Source organism: Dendropsophus ebraccatus, chromosome 2 (genome assembly GCF_027789765.1).
Source record: "Dendropsophus ebraccatus isolate aDenEbr1 chromosome 2, aDenEbr1.pat, whole genome shotgun sequence".
Lineage (NCBI taxonomy): Eukaryota > Metazoa > Chordata > Amphibia > Anura > Hylidae > Dendropsophus > Dendropsophus ebraccatus.
The window spans coordinates 50,661,705-50,682,750 of record NC_091455.1 but is presented as its reverse complement, the minus strand read 5'-3'; the positions used below and the strand labels follow the sequence as shown (position 1 = coordinate 50,682,750).

General features: G+C 45.3%; 1 protein-coding gene across 2 annotated transcripts in view; it reads left to right on the top strand.

Annotated features, from left to right (window-relative positions):
- Positions 1 to 6,776: 6,776 nt before the first annotated feature.
- The window catches only part of TRIM55 (tripartite motif containing 55), a 92,616-nt gene continuing 78,346 nt past the window's right edge, over positions 6,777 to 21,046 (top strand). Inside the window, exons 1-2 of one of the 2 annotated variants that reach the window (XM_069957528.1) lie at positions 6,777 to 7,112; positions 9,933 to 10,114. In XM_069957528.1, coding sequence (XP_069813629.1) covers positions 6,945 to 7,112; positions 9,933 to 10,114 — 350 coding nt within the window. In that variant the 5' untranslated portion in view covers positions 6,777 to 6,944. The remainder of the gene's footprint in view (positions 7,113 to 9,932; positions 10,115 to 21,046) is intronic. The other variant, XM_069957529.1, reaches the window with a different exon arrangement.

Below are 21,046 nucleotides of genomic sequence, written 5' to 3'. Positions count from 1 at the left end.
TATATAGAGGTGGACGCAGCTCCACACAGGCTCTAGACACCATATACATTACAGTGCAGTTATATCCGGTGACTTACAGGGGACGTCTTCTCTGATCGGAGTTCTTCCCTTTTCATCTTCTTCTCCATCCATCCTGGGCCACCATGAACTTCTCAGAGCCACGAATCCACAGAATCTGCCAGACAGACATATTAGGCTCCTCACACTGACACCATCCTCATCTCTCTACAAACTGCACATTTTTATTGGCCCCTTTATGCCCTCATTTAGTGGTTAGGCTGACTCTATGTGACCCCCTTATAGTTTATGCCCTATATGTAGCCTCCTTATAGATGGTCCTCCTCTGTGTATCCCCCCTTATAGTATATGCCTCCTACTATGTAGCCTCCTTATAGATGCCCCCTCTGTGTATACCCCCTTATAGATGGCCCCCTCTCCCCCTATGTTGCCCCCCTTATAGATTGCCCCCTCTCCCCCTTATAGATGCCCCCCTTATAGATGGCCCCTTCCCCCCCTTATATATGCCTCCCTTATAGATGGCCCCTTCCCCCCCTTATATATATTGCCCCCCTATAGATAGCCCCCTCTCCTATAGATGGCCCCTTCCCCCCCCCCTTATAGATGCCCCCCTCTGCTATAGTTGGCCCTTCCCCCCTTATAGATGGCCCACTAACCCCCCTCCTTATAGATGGTCCCCTTCTTCCCCCCCTTATAGATGATCCCCCTCTTCCCCCCCTTATAGATGGCCCACTCTCCCCCCTCCTTATAGATGGTCCCCTTCTTCCCCCCTTATAGATGATCCCCCTCTTCCCCCCCTTATAGATGGTCCCCCTCTCCCCCCCCTTATAGATGGTCCCCTTCTTCCCCCTTATAGATGGTCCCCTTCTTCCCCCCTTATAGATGGTCCCCTCTCCCCCCCCCCTTATAGATGGTCCCCTCCCCCCTTTAGATGGCCCCCTCCCCCCCTTATAGATGGTCCCCTCTCTTGCCCCCCTTTATAGATGGCCACCTCCCCCCCCTTTATAAATGTCCCCCTCTCCCCCTCCCTCCTATAGATAGCCCCCTATTTCCTTTATGAAAACAAATAAAAAAAACACACACAACTCACCTATCAATGCGCTCCCCCGGCGATCTTCTTCTTCAGCCTCTGTCTGCCCCCGCATCATGCGCTGCTGCCGGGGGTGTCGCGTCCTATCCCCGGCAGCGTGCACATCATAGAGTTCCCTGTGCTGAGACCTCCAGCACAGGGAGCGTCTCTAATGTGCGCTCCCTGTGCCGGAGGTAACAGGCACACAGGGAACTCTATGATGCGCACGCTGCCGGGGATAGGACGCGACACCCCCGGCAGCAGCGCATGATGCGGGGCAGACGGAGGCGGCCTCTTGTGACCGCAAGCAACACAATGTTGCTTGCGGTCACAAGAGGGATTGATGAGGGGGGGCCTCAGGGGCCCTGCGGGCCCCGCGGGCCCCCCCTTGTGGCGGGCCGGGTCGCAGCGGCGACCGCTGCGACCCTGGTAGTTACGCCACTGGGAGAGATAGATAGATAGATAGATGGATAGATAATGGATAGATAGATAGATAGATAGATAGATAGATGATAGATAGATAGGAGAGATAGATAGATAGATAATAGATAGATAGATAGATAGATAGATAGATAGATAGATAGATAATAGATAGATGATAGATAGATAGATAGATAGATAGATAGATAGATAGATAGATAGATGATAGATAGATAGATGGATGGATAGATAGATAGATAGATAGATAGATGATAGATAGATAGATAGATAGGAGATAGATAGATAGATAGATAGATAGATAGATAGATAGATAGATAGATGATAGATAGGAGAGATAGATAGATAGATAATAGATAGATGATAGATAGATAGATAGATAGATAGATAGATGATAGATAGATAGATAGATGATAGATAGATAGATAGATAGATGATAGATAGATAGATAGATGATAGATAATAGATAGATAGATAGATAAGAGATAGATAGATAGATAGATAGATAGATATTTTTGCCAATATAAATTGCCATCATCCTATTAAAAAGTAGATATTATTGCTGATTTATAAAGAAATCAAATTGAAAACATGGAAACCACAGTGCTAGTATGTATGAGCCCTTCCTCAGGAAAGGTTTTAAGTTTTACTTTGTAAGACACCCACAGTTCTATCTGGTTGTGTAACTTATGAAGTAAAGACAGTTATCAAAATCTGTATTTCTGCATTTCCTATCTATTTCCCAGATAGTCATTAGTACTTTTGTTACAGTCCCCGCAGTGCTATAAAGTGACTGTGGATGTTGGCTGCTTGACACTTGCGCTCTAGATAATGTAATTTTTGGAAACCATCTGGTTAAATTGTTCTCTCCAAGATTCTATAGAAAATCTACAGTAAGAAGTCACATAGAAATTTTTCCTTATGTTGGAACATACATTGTTATTTGACTGTAAAACCGATCAGCCTGTAAATATCACACTTCCCCATAATGAAGATTTATATCGTTTCATTTAGATTGTTTTTCATTCTGTCTCTTGAAACATCATGCCCAGATAAAAATTTTATTCAGAGAATTGTTGAGATTTAATGGTAATAATGGTGATATTATTATTAGTTTGCAAGTAAGCTCCATTCACTTCAATGGTACTGAGTAAAAGAAAAATCCACCCAGGCTGTAGACAAGAGTGGTGATGTCTCTGGAAGAAAGTAGCAATGTTTTAGTAGCGCTGGATAACCCCTTTAAAGGGGTACTCCGGCTCTGCAGTATAATCTGTGTATGGCCGGAGAGGGGGTTGAAATAGAAGCCAGCGGTCACTTACCTCCCTAGTTCCAGCGGCGGCTCCCGAATCGTGCCGTCCCGTAACCCGTCCCACGGACGCTTCCTGGTTAGAGCTGTGGCTTGAGACGTGACGTCTCAAGGCAGCTCAGCCATTCAGTGGCCAAGGCGGGACTCCGCTAGGTTAGCTGCCTTGAGACGTCACAAACGGGGCTGCGCGATCCGGGAGCCGCTACTGGAACCGGGGAGGTAAGTCACCGCTGGCTTCTATTTCAACCCCCTCCCCGGCCGTACACAGATTATACTGCAGGGCCGGAGTACCCCTTTAAACCCAATGACACACACTTTCTGCTCAATGCTGCCACCCCAGGTTGAAAGTATCATTCTAGTTTAACTTGCTAGAATTCCCTAGAACTACTCCTGTTTCTATACCCAGAGGGTTTGAGCTGAGCTGTGGTAAGTTGGTCTAATTCCCAACTTTTTTTGACTGCATGGTCTTGAGTCTAGAGTTTTGAATCTTCAGTTTGTAGCTGTTGCTCAAGTTAGTTGCCAAAGACTACCAAGATCACAAGTAACCAGGACTGGCTATCATGTTGGCCTTATATATTTTCTGTACTGTTCTCTAAGTCTGAGGGGATAGCATTTCAGAGGGACCATAAGCTCTCTGTGCCTTTGTGGACCTCCAGTTGGACCAGACCACCTTCGACTGCTAGGAGTCAGCCTGCAGTATTATCCAAGTCCTTTCAAGAGATCCACAATCTCAGAAACACCCCATCTGAGCAGCTTGACTCTACATGGGTGACCTTTTTTTCAATACCATCTGCCATTAATTGTACTGTGTTGCACCACCACAGATGTTCCACTTATCACTGGCCATCATTAGTTAGTATATGCCCCAGGGGACAAAGCCAACCTTGCCCTGCTATTGCTTCTCACCCGGGGCACTGCACTCATTTCTATTTTACAATATGCTAGCGTACAGAAATATTCCGGCAAAAAAAAAAATTCGGAAAGGGACAATAAACTTGTGAAAAAAATTAGGCTATTAATAAACAAGTATACAGTGGTGCCTTGGATTTTGAGCATAATTCGTTTCGGGACTGTGCTTGTAATCCAAATCCACTCTTACACCAAAGCAAATATTCCCATAAGAAGCCATTGAAATGTAGACAACTGGTTCCACACCCCCAAAAAATATTTTTTTTATTCTGAACAACATGTAAAACTAGGCTAGAATAGAGAAGCAGGGGTGCTATGAGAGGTCTGTGTGTTTACATGACAGCAATATGTGTGTGTTCAGCATAGACCAATCAGGAAGTGAGAATCACAGAGCTCTGCAGGAGGACAGTGACGGAAACCTTTCTATACAGCAGTGTGAACGGCTGAGTGTAAGTGCAGGCACATTATAGCAGGAATAGAGAGGATGGGAGACACAAGGACTGTCAGACACTGCAGGGAGCATGAAGGAATGAGCAGGGTATATGTGGGCACAGTATAGCAGCAGTCTGTTCAGGGAGAGAGCGGTTACAGCTATGGAGAGATTACTTCCACAGCCCTATCTATTGATACAAGCCCCAGCCTGAAGTAGATTTGCTATGATTTGGAAGGTGAGGGAGAGTTACTGGGTCAGAGTACAGTGCTGTAGACCCCGCTAGGCAAACCATGCCCCTCCCCTAGTTCCCCTTCCACCCAGTACAGGGAGCTCTTAAACCAAAGCAATGCTCTTAAACCAAGTCACAATTTTGAAAAACTGTAAGCTCTTCTTGCAAAAGTTAAACTGAGGTATATAGAAAATATACACAGAACACATTTATTTAATTAATATTTTATTTAAAAAAAGGGATTTTCCTGTAATTACAAATAGGTGATAATTATATTTATATGTAGCTGATGTGTCTGATCAGTTACGGCTCTTCTTAGACAGTCCCAAAGGGTTTGAATGTTATAGCAGTTTGTATATTTCATTATTTCTTTTTAAACAAGGCACTCAGGACCACCATTCTCAGTGGGGAGCCCAGTGTTGATCCCCCACTGATGAGACACCAGTACCACCTGTGGATAGGTGATAGGTAGTCGTTAGAGATTAGCGAACCTATCTCGGTTCCACATAGTGCTCTATGTGTGATTCTTGGGTGTACGCTAGAAGTGATAAAGTACAAAGATATTGTAAATAAACTATTGTTATTTGCTAAAGTCATGGTCTTGCAGAACTGGATATCATCAAACCCTCCGTCAATATCTGAATGGAAAAACATAATTAAGAAAGTACATAGCTATGAAAAGATTTGCTATGCCGGGAGTAAGAAGGACCTAGAACCGTGATGACGAACCAAACCGAATGTCAGCGCTGACATGCGTAGCCATAGTCGCCGACACGCGGACGCCATAAGGCCGCATACAGGAGAGTATGCGGCCGCATGCAAGTTTCCAAAACAGCCTCATGGCTTTAGAGTGCGACCTGACCCCATCACGTATACCCCGCCCTGCGTACCGCCTGGACGTCACCCGGCACAGTAGCTGTGCCGCGCTCCAGCCCCGTCTTGCTCCAGTCTCCAGTGGCCACAGCCAGCATCCTGGACCGCAGCAGTATTGTAATTGTGTGTGGGGATGGATGAGGGTCAGGTGGGGTAGTGTGTATGTGGGAATAAGGTCAGGTGGGTCTGTGTGTGTGTGTGGGGATGGGGTCAGGTGGGGTAGTGTGTATGTGGATAATGGGGTCAGGTGGGGTAATGTGTATGTGGGTAAGGGCGTCAGGTGGGGTAGTTTGTATGGGGATGGGGGTCAGGTGGGGTAGTGTGTGTGGGGATGGGGGTCAGGTAAGGTAGTGTGGGGGATGGGGTTAGTTGGGGTAGTGTGTATGTGTTTGTGTGTAAGGGTCAGGTGGGCTAGTGTATGGGGAGGGATAGGGGGTCAGGTGGGGTTGTGTGTGTGTGTAAGGGTCAGGTAGGGTGGTGTATGGGGAGGAATGGGGGTCTGGTGGGGTAGTGTGTGTGTGGAAGTGTCAGGTAGGGTAGTGTATGGGGAGAGATGGGGGTCAGGTGGGGTAGTGTGTTTGTGTGTGTGGTTTGTAGTTTACTTCACACAATAATTATTTTTTTGGTTTATTAAGTGCAGTTATAATTTACAATTACATTTTTTTTTTTTATTTAAACTATAAATATTGCAAAATTATGGTGTTTTTTCTCGAAGTGACACACAATCCGAGTTATGCTCGTTGTTTTGCCAAATGCTGATACACCAAGCTCAAAAGGTTGCCCATCACTGACCTAGAACATATAAGAGAGTATGGGGGCAATGGCATAAAATATAGAATATTAGTATATAATATGTTGAGAGGGTGGAACATATATAGATGTGACCTTAATGGTGCTTTTGTGTGTGTGTGTGAGTGTGTGTATCTGTCCGATTCACTCGATCCAGGGGGAGGGTGGGGGAGCTGGGGGTGGATTAAGGTTGGGGTGGAGGAGAAAATATTTTATGTGTATCAATTGTAAGGCATGAAAGATGTTAAAGGATTCTGATGAAAGTTTAACTTTAAGCTGTAATATGCCACTTTGCTGCTGGTATAATATCATGATTTCATATTTTTATCTAGAAAAACAAAGTAACGTATCTCCCACAAAGCTATAGAAACAAAGTGAACATATAGTTTTCCTATGTTAGATGCTATTCAGAGGATACGTTGGTGCAATGTTGATTAAGCAGTTTATATGTAATTAAAGAATTCCATGAAGGAATATGCAGTTCTGCATTTAGAAACACTTTGCCCCAACACTCGGGTCTAAAACACATTTAGTGACAGCTGTCATTCCCCTCCAGATGTCCCTCTGCCCACTTGCTCGGCCCTCCCTATTCCCACAGGGTGGAATGTGGAGCAGACATCCCTGGGATTCATCACCTGTCCGAATCTATCCCTCTGTCACTTTCATATATGGGCAGAGCAGTATGGCAACATGTGACAGAGTGCTACTAAAAACAGCTTGAGCGCTCTTCAAGTGATCCTTTAAACAATGTCATCCAGCTGAGGAAACCCATAGGACATTTGATCACACAAGTCCAGGAATTATTTGAAGGGAACGAGGCCGGAAACTGACAGCACAACATATTTCTCCTAAAGTTTACTCTCCTTGGAATAGCTAGGAGATGAGCACCTCTCTGTCTTACCAGTCCTTGAGCAAAGAGCAGCAAACTATGGATAACCTAGAGAAGCAACTTATTTGTCCAATATGTCTCGAGATGTTTTCCAAACCGGTGGTAATTCTTCCGTGTCAGCATAATCTGTGCAGGAAGTGCGCCAGCGACATATTCCAGGTGAGATGCATGGGATAATAGTATAGTGTGACTACAGAAAAAACGTCAAATAAAACTTTATTCTAGATTAGTAACACATGGATCAATTAGAAAAGATTCTTAATTACTGCAAATTGAAATAATACAAGTGATAATAAAAATGCAAAGCTCTGTTTGAAGAATGAGTGGTGATTTTGAAATTGCTATGAGTTAGAATCTGAGTAGGGCCTTGTTCATACAGTGCATTGTCTCTTTAGCCCAAACCAGCGGGCACCAAATAAGTTAAGACATTCAGGTTCCTATTCACACCTACCATTGCGGAGTGGCAAAATGCAATAAACCGGATTCTAGTACATGAATTGTTGTTCTTATTGAAACATTTTCCTAAGAATTGAGATGATGGCAGTACATGTATAAAACATGAATTATTTTCACTATTGATGCCAATGGGGAAAACCTACAGCAAACTGCAATAAAAGGCATGTTTTATTTTTAAAGGGGTACTCCAGTGAAAAGGTTTTTATTTCAAATCAACTGTTTTAAGAAAGTTTTCTAGATTTGTAATTTACTTTGATTTAAAAATCTCAAGTCTTTCAGTACTTAACAGCTGCTGTATGTCCAATAGAGAGTGATGTTTATTTTTTTCAATATGACACAGTGCTCTCTGCTGCCACCCCTGTCTGAGTCAGGAACTGTCCAGAGCAGTACAGGTATTCTATGGGGATTCGCTTCTGCTCTGGACAGTTCCTGTCTTGGACAGAGGTGGCAGCAGAGAGACTGTGTAAGACTGGAAAGAATACACCACTTCCTGCAGGACATACAGCTGCTGATAAGTAATGGAAGACTTGCATTTTTTACATAGAAGTAATTTACAAATCTGTATAACTTTTTGAAACCAGTTGATTTGACAGAAAAAGATTTTCACCGGAGTATCCCTTTAAGGATTGACTCATACCTCCTGGTAACATGTTACATCTGGACATCTAGAGAAAAAGAAGGTGAACAAATTGCAATCATGAACCAGATGGGAGCCTTATGTTTATGGTTTCCCGTATATTTCTGTTTTTACCCCATTAGAAACTGTACTGTGTGAAACCTGCCTTATCATTTTACCATACACATTCAGAAGTAAAGAATGTAAATTATATTTATTAATACATGAAATAATGGTAAATGACAGAAGACATACAGTAAGAGGTAGAACACTCTGTTGCAGGTTAAGGACATCTGTGCACCTGATGATTCTCTTGGCATGTAATGGGAGATTTATCAAACATGGTGTAAAGTGAAACTGTCTCAGTTGCCCCTAGCAACCAATCAGATTCCACCTTTCATTCCTCACAGACTCTTTGGAAAATGAAAGGTAGAATCTGATTGGTTGCTAGGGGCAACTGGGCCAGTTTCACTGTACTCCATGTTTGAAAAATCTTTTTTCGAACCAATACCAGGAGTGTGTGGAAAAACAGAAACTTCTCAAATCTTTCCATTATAATTTTGCCCTGTCAGCTTCACTTCTGATTTTGGTTGCAGAAAGTCTGATCAAAAGGCTGACAGAAATACTATGTGTGCACACAGCGTAAAGGCCCTGTTACAGGGAGTGATAATTTGCCGAATAAACTTGATTGGGCTAATAATTGCTTGCTGTAATAGAGACAATCGCTAAGGATGTCCGTGCAGCCCTTGCTAAATGATTATCGGGCCGTGTAATAGACCCAGTGCGCAAGCATTGTTTACAATATTAATTGGGCCTTGATTGGCCCGTGTAATAGTACTCTAAAGAATATATATCCTGTAAGTGTCCTAATCCTTTAAAAACATAAAAACTTCACATAGACAATCATCACACTATCTATAATTTATCAATCTATAAAAAAACAAAAAAAAGGTACAGGCCTAATAAACTTGGTTGTTGAGTATTATAAATATAATATGTTCTATTTTTTATGAAAACTGAGAAGTCCATGGGAAAAATAATTTATCATAAACTATAGATAAATGATAAAAAAGAATATAGATTCTCAGGGAGCCATTCATAATAACAGAGAAGGCAGTAACAGATCATTCCAATAAGGATACCAATGAAACAATCCTAATACTTACCATTTTGTTATCCAGCCAAAGGGCAGAGCCCAATGCTGTCCTATAAAATTCAGCCATGTGGCTGTAGGCATTAATAGGTTTTATAGGATTCTCAAGGTGTTTGTTTGTTATGGTAGTTTCTAAGATGTCCAAGCTCTTCTGGCATGTGTTCATCTGTTATTATAGAACACCCTTGTCCCCTGAGGTACTAAATATACAGCACAAAGGACTAATAATAGCACGCTGCATTCTGACCACTAACTACTCTGTAAACCTACTATAGAAAGTTCATGCCATCCAATTATAGTTGTACACATGGTTGGCTTTTTATTACCATTATGCGTTTTGAGTTATATACTGCATGATACATCTCCTTGGGGGACTATGTGTGATCATCCATGAGGCGTTGTTCTAGGGTCATGAATTGCGAGGTATCCTGTCTGGGACGCAAGCAGGATCTGTATCTAATATTTTAATGTTTTCCCTTTTTAACTGCTCCTGTGTAGGTTTTTTTTTTTTGTATCAGGATTGTTATTTAATAAAGTATTTTTTTAATGTAAAAAAGGAGATTTTTTTTATATATTATAGATATATAGATATATATATAGATATATATATATATAGTTGTACACATATGTGCAGTCTGCTCCTAGCACCTTTTTCAGTATATAATCTATATCATCTACATATCTAGAGGACATTTGTCGACATTCATTGTATATATCCCAATGATGGTTACGTCTGACAATTCTTCTTAAACAGGCCTCCAATCCATATTTACCGACTCGCGGAGGAAACACTGTAGCAACTGGAGGTCGCTTCCGCTGTCCATCCTGCAGACATGAAGTGGTTTTAGATCGACATGGAGTATATGGATTACAGAGAAATCTGCTTGTTGAAAATATCATTGATATTTATAAACAAGAATCAACAAAAACTACAAGGTATCACCCATTACTTGGTTATTCAGTATTCTTGACCCGTGCTCATACCGTTCTGTGTTGCTTTGCAAAAACTGAATACATAGCCATTTGTAATAGCAGATTTACTATCAGGCTCTCCTCCTTTAGATAATATATTAAAGGGGCTTTGCAGCATAAAAAAGAAGATATGTTGCTGTGTACGGGGTAAAAAAAAATAAAATTATACCTACCTCAATCCCCCGGAGCTTTCTTTCCAGCACCTTCCAGTCTCCTCACTTTTTCCTGCTTTTGAGATGGGGCATCGGTGCAGGTCCCGCTGAAAAGATTCACCTTAAAGATGGCAACAAACAGACATGAGTGGGGGATTGGAAGTTGCTATAACAGGAGATGTGGTGAACTGGGTTACAGTATGATTTCCCCCCCCCCCCCCCCCCCCCCCACTGTCCCGGGAGAAAATGTATTTTAACAGAAATAACCCTTTAAAATATTCCCTCAAAAGAAAAACTTAAAGTGCTTGGGCCCCAATGCAAAATCTTTAACATGGATAACCTATATGTCATTTAAGATACTTGAGATGCAGTCTATGCACACTTTCTTCCACCATGTCTTTCTCAGATACATACATAAGGGCTAGGACCAGTTCCTTGTGTTTTCTATCCTCTCCATTTCTGTTATAATGTTTCTGCACTTACACTCAGCTATACTCACTGCTGCTATAATGTGCCTGCACTTACACTTAGCTATACACACTGCTGTATAGAAAAGTCTCTGCAACTGCACAGCTCTGTGATTCTCCCTTCCTGATTGGTGGATGCTGAACACATGCCCCTTCCCCATTGCTGTCATGTGACCGCACAGACCTCTGACAGCAGCCCTGCTTCTCTATTCTAGCCTATTGTCCTATGCTACTGCATTATGGGGATCTGCAGTTCCATCCTGTACCTACAAACTGCTGCTGTTTTTCAGGTTTATGCCCTTACTATACATTATACACCACATGCTGATTGCTATACTGTACAGTAACATATAATGGGAGATATCCAGCTGTTTCTAAATGTTTGTTTCATCTGTTCTACATCTTATTCAGAATAAAAAAAAAAAATTTCGGGACGTGGAACCAATTGTCTGCATATTAGTGATTTCTGATGAGAATATTTGCTTTGGTTTAAGAGTGGATTTGGATTACAAGCATGGTCCCGGAACAAATTATGCTCGTAATCCAAGGCACCACTGTATATATATTGCAATCTATTTTTCTTTGTAAGTCAATTTGAAACAGATTCTCAGACAGCAGAATCCTTGTTTAGCATCTGTTAACGTTCTTTTTATTTGTATATGTAAAATGTAAGCACAGTTTAAACCCAGCCCCATGTGAATCTGTCCTTCATTGAACACCAGTGTTGTTCAGCTATTTCTATGGATGTGTTTTTATGCTCTTAATGAAGAATAGATTGATCTGTATGTACCATTCCAGTATCTACTGTATGTGATATTTGTCATTTTTATTTTTTCTCGCTCTTAATAACATGTCTAGGCTCCTGGTGTTAAAGCATTGCATTTGTTCTCTCATTAACGTCATGCAATACATTTAATTGATTAGATATGTCTGGCTGTTTGGGTTGATAATTGAACAATTGATGTTTCTTTTACCCTAGCATGGATTTTCTTTAGAAATCTTGAATTACCCTTTTCTAATGAGGGAGACAACACACCCAGGCCTCCTGGCTACAATGAAAACATCTCCACAATACAATACAATACAATATCCCATGTCACATATATATTCTCCCTTCATTAATATTGTTCCCCGTATTTCAGTACTTGCAACATTGACAGTAAAGTATTTTACAAAGTGTGATGTTTTTGTATGCCATACTTACTAAAACACATTTCTTGTCACTCGATAACCCGTTTAAAGGGGTTCTACGGCAAAAGAAAAAAGTTTTCAAATCAACTAGTGTAAGAACTTTATACAGATTTAAAAATTACAATGCTGTATGCTGTGCAGAAAGTAGCGTATTCTTTACAATCTAACACAGTGCTCTCTGCTGCCACCTCTGTCCATGTCCGGAACTGTCCAGAGCAGTAGCAAATCCCCATAGAAAACCTCTACTACGCTTTACAGTTCTTCATATAGACAGAGGTGGCGGCAGAGAGCACTGTGTCAAACTGGAAAGAATACTTCCTGCAGGACATACAACAGCTGACAAGTACTTGAAGGCTTAAGATTTTTAAATAGAAGTGATTAATAAATCTGTATAACTTTCTGACACCAGTTGATTTGAAAGCACTCAGGCTTGAAGGGGTTGTCCACAAAATATCGTGTATAAGGGGGTAATCTGTAGGCACCCCCTTTCATCCTCTTTACTGCTTTGAAATGTAAAGTTATGAATTGCAGTGCTATCCTGAGCTGGCACAGGTCTGGGCCTAAAGAGCTATTCAGGAGCACAAAAGTCAGTCAGATCTGGTGAAGCTACCGTGTGAGGATGATGTGGGAGACTATGTCAACCTATAGAGGGTGTAACTTGGTTATTGTGCCAGAGCTATAAAGATATAGCTGTTTGATGTGTATTGTGCAGAGCTTTGCTGAAGCCTCCACAAGCTAGCAACAGAACTGATTATCCTGTGGCCTGGCACTGCCCAATGTAGTGAGACTCAGAAGGAGAGACAGCATGTATTGTGAGAGAGGGAAGAAGGATTGTGTCTACAGCAGAGCCATGCCAATGAGACACTGATATGGGGACCTGAGTCTGCAGTAATCCTCCTCCTACTAGCCAGGAATGGTGCAAGTGGCAACAGAGACAAGAAGTCTAAATATAAGTTCAACTGTGTGTTGTTAAAGAGGTAAGAGGTGGTGTTAGAGGTATTAGTAAGTGGTGGCGTCCTATGCTATCGGAAAATGTGATTGTGCTTATAATGTAGCGTCACGCAAACTGCTGCAGACTGCTCTAAGTGGTTCTAAAAACAGCCATTACAGACACTCCAGAGGTGCTAGGGCATCACAATCAAGTGACTGGAGTAACCTCAAGGACAAACCCTAGATAGGGCATACTGTAGGAGGGGGTATCCTCCCCTGGACTCACCATGGCACATAAGATTTAGGCAAAAGCTATCAGAGGTCTAAAAGACTTTGCAAGCAATTGTCGCTGCGTGTCTGAGCTCATTGTGTGCAAGAGAAATCGACAAGCTGTGTAACAACAAGTGATAGTACCTGCTAAGAGTGGTGTGCTTCTACGTGAGAAAATAAGGGTGTCTTTTTATGTACTGTAAATAGAGATGAACGAACCGGGTTCGGGTTTGAGTCCATCCGAACCTGAACTTTCGGCAGTTGATTAGCGGTGGCTGCTGAACTTGGATACAGCCAATGACTATATCCATGTTTTTTACATAGCCTTAGGGCTTTATCCAACTTCAGCAGCCACCGCTAATCAAATGCCGAAAGTTCGGGTTCGGATGGACTCCAGCATGCTCGAGGTTCGCTCATCTCTAACTGTAAAGTGTCTGATACTTTCTATTGACATAACACAGCACATGTTGATATAAAATTCTATTTTATTAGATTGCGGAGGCTGTGGCCACTGGAACCCCACTGATCCCATAAATAGGCTGATGATACTGACCATCAATGTATGGTTCTTGGTAACCCACATGTATTGTGGTTTACATTGACTATGCATGTGTGGCATTCTGTTTTGCACTGGGCAATTCTGATGATCATTGGGGGGTTCTTGTATTCAACTGATTAGACTTTTATGACACGTCTACTTCATCATTTATAAAAGTCATTGTTCATACTATTCTTGTAACAAATAATCAACTCAAGTCTTAAATGGGTCGGCAGTTTTTTGTACACCAATGCCAAGTTGCATGCCCTGGTTTGGATGTTTTAGTGGTGCTCTTACCCCACTGTGTGAATTCACAGTATGGCTCCGTTCCCACTGAGCAAAGGTAGCGGAATTCCGCGACAGAATTGTCCGCCGCGGAATGCCGTTAGCCTCCCGCTCATAATGGGACTCTATGGGAGGCGCGCGCTCCTGCCCTGTCCGCGCTGAAGAATGAACATGTTCATTCTTCAGCGCGTACAGAGCAGTAGCGCGCGCCTCCCATAGACTCCCATTATGAGCGGGAGGCTAACGGCATTCCGCGGCGGACAATTCCGTCGCGGAATTCCGCTAGCTTTGCTCAGTGGGAACGGGGCCTATTAGTGAAGTGCTTTTCAACGCTCGCCTGCCGGCTTGTCAGCTGACAGCCTTTAAATTTCACTCTGGGTGCCTGGAAAAGCTGAATGCAGTCCTGGAAAGTGTTCCCCAGGACGGCATCCAGCTTTTCCAGGCACACAGAGTGAAGTTCAAAGGCAGCCGGCTGACCAAGCCAGCAGCGAGTGTAGCCAATCGCTTTGCTTTGCTAATACTGTAGATTTGCTCATCTCTCATTTCCATTTTCCCCCCAAAAATGACTGAAGAATGGCCATGGTTGTGCTTTTACTCTTTGTTTGGAACAGTTATCCGGCATCTCATTCTCAGGAGAGATCAAGACTTTACTGTGTAATGGAAAAGTAAAAACAGAAGTAAAATCTATTCATCATCACACTTGAAATGATAGAAATTATTATTTAAGATAGCACGTTAGATGCTCACCTTCCAGCTCCATTGACATCCTCTTCTTCGGTTGGAGCATGGCCTCAGACTGCAGGAGCACGCTCTGAGTCTTCTGTGTGACGCTCCTCGCCGGGTGACGTTGCAAAAATGGCAATGCGAGGGTCCGAGTCACCCGGTGAGAGTTTTGAATTTTCAGCTGTGCGGCAGTATTGTGAATGACTGACAGGTCTCCCTGCCTGTCATGTTTCTTGCCAACATGTGTGCCTTCTGAGGATCAAGGGACCAGTCCAATCATGTTTTGTACTGATCTCACATACCCTAGTTCCCATAATCCTCGCTGGCTATTAGACTAGTTTGACTAGTGTGCTAGCGTCTCCTTTATCCTTTGTCTGCATTGTTATCTGGCTTTCCTGACCTAAACTCTTATTCCCAGTCTAAGGGCCCTTTTACACGGGACGATTATCGTGCGAAAAATCATTATATCGTTCGAATTTAAACGATAATCGTTCTGTGTAATTGCAGGCATTGATCGAAAAATTGTTCGTATGTCATTGATCGTGTGTTGTGACGACTATTGTTCTGTGTAATATGGTGAACGATTTCATGTTAACAATAAACAACGATCGTTTCAGGTTAACGATAAACAACGATCGTTTTGGCTATGTTCACACAACGTATGAGACCGGCCGTTCCGTGACCCCGGCCGGGTCACGAAACGGCCGGTCTCTGGCCGGATCATCTCGGCCGGTACTTAAGTACCGGCCGGGTGATCTTTCTGGCCGCAGAGCTCTGATGCGGGCACATCAGCGCGCGCCCGCATCAGAGCTTGCCATAGCCCACAGTGAAGCGAGCGGCCGGAGCCGCTCGCTTCACTGTGTGAACTGACAGGGCTTTCTGCTGCCGGAATTGACTGAATTCCGGCCGCAGAAAACTGACCTGTCAGTTTTCTCCGGCGCCGGGCGGGATCCCGGCCGGAGCGTATACGATGTGTGTACGCTCTGGCAGGGATCCCATTGCAAATAAGGCATTGTTCCACACTGCAAAACTACGGCCTTAGTTCTGCAGCGAGAACTACAGCCATAGTTTTACGTTGTGTGAACATAGCCTTATAGTTAGTTGTTAATCGTTAAAAATCGCTCTGTGTAATAGGACCCTAACTCCTCTGTGTTATCACTAAGGATAACGTTTTCTCCTCGTTCCCCGCTCGCTGCCGCAGCTATTCCATGTGTCGGCAACAAGCAGTAAGTGCGGGAGGGGCTGTGGAGAGGTGCGGGGGGGCTGCCTGGGTGATCGCTAGATCGTCCGGGCAGCCCATAGAGGATAGTGGCAGTCTGCTGCCGCTGCTCCTGTTCCACGGTGCGATGGCAGAATAGCGCTGCTATATCAGTCACTTGTTTTTCAACATGTTTGAAAAACAAGCGACGCAACGATCAGCCAACATGAGCGATGTCGGCTGATTGTTGCCCTCTATTCCACGGGACGATTATCGCACTCTACCTGACCGTACTCTACCTGAGGTATTGGGACATAACATTTTTAAGAACAGACATGGGTTGTATTAGTACAAGTACCCCAATAGTACTAATGTGTTTCTGGTGCAAGCACTCACATGTACTCATGGCTATCTGTAATCTGTGTAATGGAAGCCATGGTGTTGTGATAGATGAATTACAGAATGGATCCAGACTGTGAAGGGTAGATACCACTGACAGAGTCTGCCAAGGTTCATCCAAGGATTCAGTTGTTTTGATGACAAGAATAGCCCGGCACACTGCCTTATTGTTACTAACAAAAGTTATGGAAAATAAATGGGACCCTAGATAGAGGCTCTAAGTGCTTATGTGAACTGGGTCTTATTGAAAAGATTTTTCCTGCATCATTTGAAAATGTATTGTTTTATGGATAATACTAATAATGCATAACCTACTTACCTTCCACTAGAAATAACCACCTCAATAATAGATACTGGTAATAAATCATATTTAGTCAGTTGAGCATGTGGCATGGGGTACAAATGGTCTCAGGATTACCACTTCAACTAAAGACCGTTGGATTGTGTGAATCAGAATCTGCTTATATGAGGAAATGTGAGAGGAACAGATGTGAGCTAAATAATATGCTTCATGCCCATGTCCAATATACACCCAATTGATTTGACAAATACCTAACACATGATTCATGATGAGATCACTAGAGGACATTGACTGACCCAGTAACTACATCTACAAAACATCCAACTGGTGAGAACACACCTCATGTCTATCAAAAGCAGGGCCGGGGTCGTAAACATCCCTTCTCCAGCCAACATAAAGGTCTACATAGCATCCAAAATAATAGGAGTATATGATAAATAATGTAACATTACATTGCTTCAGAAGATACTACCAGGGCCGGCTCCAGGTTTTTGTGGTCCCTTGGGCGACTGAGTATCAGGGGGTCCCTCATCCATCCACTATACACCTATCATCCACTCACTATGCACAATCACTTGGCGTACCACTAACATACACCAACTAACTTTATTGACACAGACACATGACTGACTGGAAATAAAACACTTACTGACTGATTGACTGACTGACACAGACACTGACTCACTGGCACTAACACACAGCACTTACAGCTCAGACTTCTCCCTCTCCTCTCAGTTCGGCTGCTCGCCACACTGTAAGGTTGAGGACCTTTGGGTCATGTGATCGGGTCCTTCACCCTCTTCTCTCTCTGTGCGGGTCCTGCTCCATCTTTTGTGTCTTCTGATGTTTAAGTCGCTCACCCTGCACTACAGTGAGCAGGCTGAACATTAGAACACCACGCGCTGTGGACCCTGGCACTTGCCTGGGTAAGCCCAGTGCTGACACCGGCCCTGGCTACTACAATAGGTAGCAGTAATGACTAAACTATAGAAATATATGGTACAGCATATTGTTTAAAAGGAAATTGACGGCACGGATATGCATATATATGTGCTGCCAGTTTCTAGTCGCCTATCACACAAGCTTTAACTATTACATAGTTACCTTTAGAATGCCCTGTGATCTGGCATCTTTAAAAAAAATGCTACACACCCAACCACTCTGTGACTACTCTTATAATATAATATAATGGATAATGCGAATCCAGTGTAAACAAGCTGTGGCACATGCCATGTCAGGTACTGCGGTCTACTTTTCCCACTCACTTGAAATTTTCAAACCATTAATCCCCTTTAAGGATATTGAAAATTTTAACCTCATTTTCTTACATAAGCTTTCTTATATCTCAGTGTTGTAGAGAAGCAACATATAAAACAGCAAGTATAGCAATACAGGGAACAAGAGTGGAAATGATCAAGAAGAAGCACCACTGAGGTGGTAATTGGCTTTTTACATGTATTTTTCCATTAAAGTGATTATATCGTGAGTCATAATTATACTGATATTTATGATGAGCCGCTCATGTGAAGCGGATGTCTGCCCTGCTAGTCAGGCCTGTATTTAGAGTTCATGCTGCCCTAGGCGCTTTGCACGCTGAGGCGCCCCCCCCCCCGACACTGGCAGGTTACATGCATGATATATACCCTGGCATACCGCTCTGCTTGATGCCCGCTATTCTCATCAAACAGACGTGATGGAGGAAGGAAGGAGGCCGGGGACGTCTTAGTTTGGGGACCGCTTCTGTCCAGTGTGGGACTGGGGTATCTGGGGCCCACCAGAGGAAATGATCCTTGGGGCCCACCAATATAGAACCAGTGAGACACGACACGTTGACCCCGCTCCTTTCCTGGATTCATCTGTATCTGTGACAAATCCCTTTTTCAGTCGAACTAAAACTCTCAGAACCCTCTCTATTTATACAGCTCTCAGGGTATGCTGGGAGTTGTAGTCTCTGAGAGGACAACCCTATAATAAATCACTGTGTGCAGAGGCTCCTGGTGGCTGCAATCTGAGGGTGACAACCATCAGCCCTGAAGGTCCAGCAATACATCTGTCTACACTGTACTACAACTCCCAGCATATCCTGAGGGCTGCAGACTGTCAGTACATGCTGGGAGTTGTAGTTGGGTCCTATACACTGGATGCTTTGTGGCATATAAGAATACTTAGATCTGTGGGGGCTCAGTGTAGGGAAGTGACCCCAGAACATCACTAATAGGGGATAGGGGGAGATGTTGTTGTTCTATCCCCTATTAGTGATGTTCTGGGGTCACTTCCCTGCACTGAGCCCCCACAGATCTATGTATTCTGATCTCCCACAAAGCATCCAGTGTATAGGACCCAACTACAACAGCTCCAGGCACTACAACTCCCAGCATATCCTGAGGGCTGCAGACTGTTCTGGGAGTTGTAGTGCCTGCAGCTGTTGTAGTTGGGTCATGGAGGCGTTGTGGGAGATCAGAATACATAGATCTGTGGGGGCTCAATGTAGGGAAGTGACCCCAGAACATCACTAATAGAGGATAGGGGGAGATGTTTTTGTTCTATCCCCTATTAGTGATGTTCTGGGGTCACTTCCATACACTGAGCCCCCACAGATCTATTTATTCTTATATGCCACAAAGAATCCAGTGTATAGGACCCAACTACAACAGCTGCAGGCACTACAACTCCCAGCATGTACTGACAGTCTGCAGCCCTCAGGATATGCTGGGAGTTGTAGTGCCTGCAGCTGTTGTAGTTGGGTCCTAGTTTAAAAGTTTGCGCTAGTGTACTGTAGTGACCGCAGGGCTGTGTCAGTACACTACCGCAAACAATACACTGACCCAATAGTACACAGGCTCTGCACCTGATAGAAGTGATTACAGTGCAGTTACTAATGACTTACAGGTGACGTCTTCTCCGATTGCGGTCGCTCACTTTTTTGCTTTCTTCTCCATCTGGCGTAGCATCATGAAGACTTCTCCGACCAAAACTCGTCTGAAGGCGGGCAGCTGGGGTGAGGGGGAGCAGCTAGGGGTGGCAGGGGGAGAGTCTGGGGAGGCAGAGGGAGCAGCTAGGGTGGCTGGGAGAAGATAGGGCAGCTGGGGTGGCAGGGGGAGAAGAGGGGGGGCAGGGGGAGTAGCTGGGGTGGCAGGGGGAGCAGAAGGGGGGACAGGCGGAGGAGAAGGGGGCAGGAGAAGATGGGGTGATAGGCAGGGCGAGAAGCTGGGGGGAAGGGAGAGCAGCTGGGGGGCAAGGGAGAAGCTGGGGTGGCAGGGGGAGCAGCAGTGGGGACAGGCGGAGGAGCAGATGGGGGCAGGGGGAGAAGATGGGGGGATGCTGGGGGAGAGGCTAGGGAGATGCTGGGGGGATGCTGGGGGAGAGGCTAGGGAGATGCTGGGGGAGATGCTGGGGGATGCTGGGGGAGAGTCTGGGGGAAAGGCTAGGGGGATGCTGGGGGAGATGCTGGGGGGATGCTGGGGGGGATGCTGGGGGGAGATGCTGGGGGAGAGGCTAGGGAGATGCTGGGGAGATGCTGGGGGAGAGGCAGGGGGGATGCTGGGGAGATGCTAGGGGAGAGGCTGGGGGGATGCTGGGGGAGAGGCTAGGGAGATGCTGGGGGAAAGGCTGGGGGGGTGCTGGGGGAGATGCTGGGGGGATGCTGGGGGAGAGGCTAGGGAGATGCTGGGGGGATGCTGGGGGATGCTGGGGGAGAGGCTGGGGAGATGCTGGGGGATGCTGGGGGAGAGGCTGGGGGAGAGGCTGGGGGGAATGCTGGGGGGGATGCTGGGGGGATGCTGGGGGAGAGGCTGAGGGAGAGGCTGAGGGAGAGGCTGGGGGGATGCTGGGGGGGATGCTGGGGGAGATGCTGGGGGGGATGCTGGGGGGATGCTGGGGGAGAGGCTGGGGGAGATGCTGGGGGAGAGGCTGGGGGAGATGCTGGGGGAGAGGCTGGGGGGGATGCTGGGGGAGAGGCTGGGGGGATGCTGGGGGAGAGGCCGGGGGGATGCTGGGAGAGAGGCCGGAGGGATGCTGGGGGAGATGCTGGGGGGGATGCTGGGGGAAAGGCTGGGGGAGATGCTGGGGGGATGCTGGGGGAGAGGCTGGGGGGAGAGGCTGGGGGGATGCTGGGGGAGAGGCTGGGGGGATGCTGGGGGAGAGGCTAGGGGAGAGGCTGGGGGGGATGCTGGGGGAGAGGCCGGGGGGATGCTGGGGGAGAGGCTGGGGGGATGCTGGGGGAGAGGCTGGGGGGATGCTGGGGGAGAGGCTGGGGGGGATGCTGGGGGGATGCTGGGGGAGAGGCTGGGGGGGTTGCTGGGGGAGACGCTGGGGGGATGCTGGGGGAGAGGCTTGGGGGATGCTGGGGGGATGCTGGGCGAGATGCTGGGGGGGGATGCTGGGGGAGATGCTGGGGAGATGCTGGGGGGATGCTGGGGGGATGCTGGGGGGATGCTGTGGGA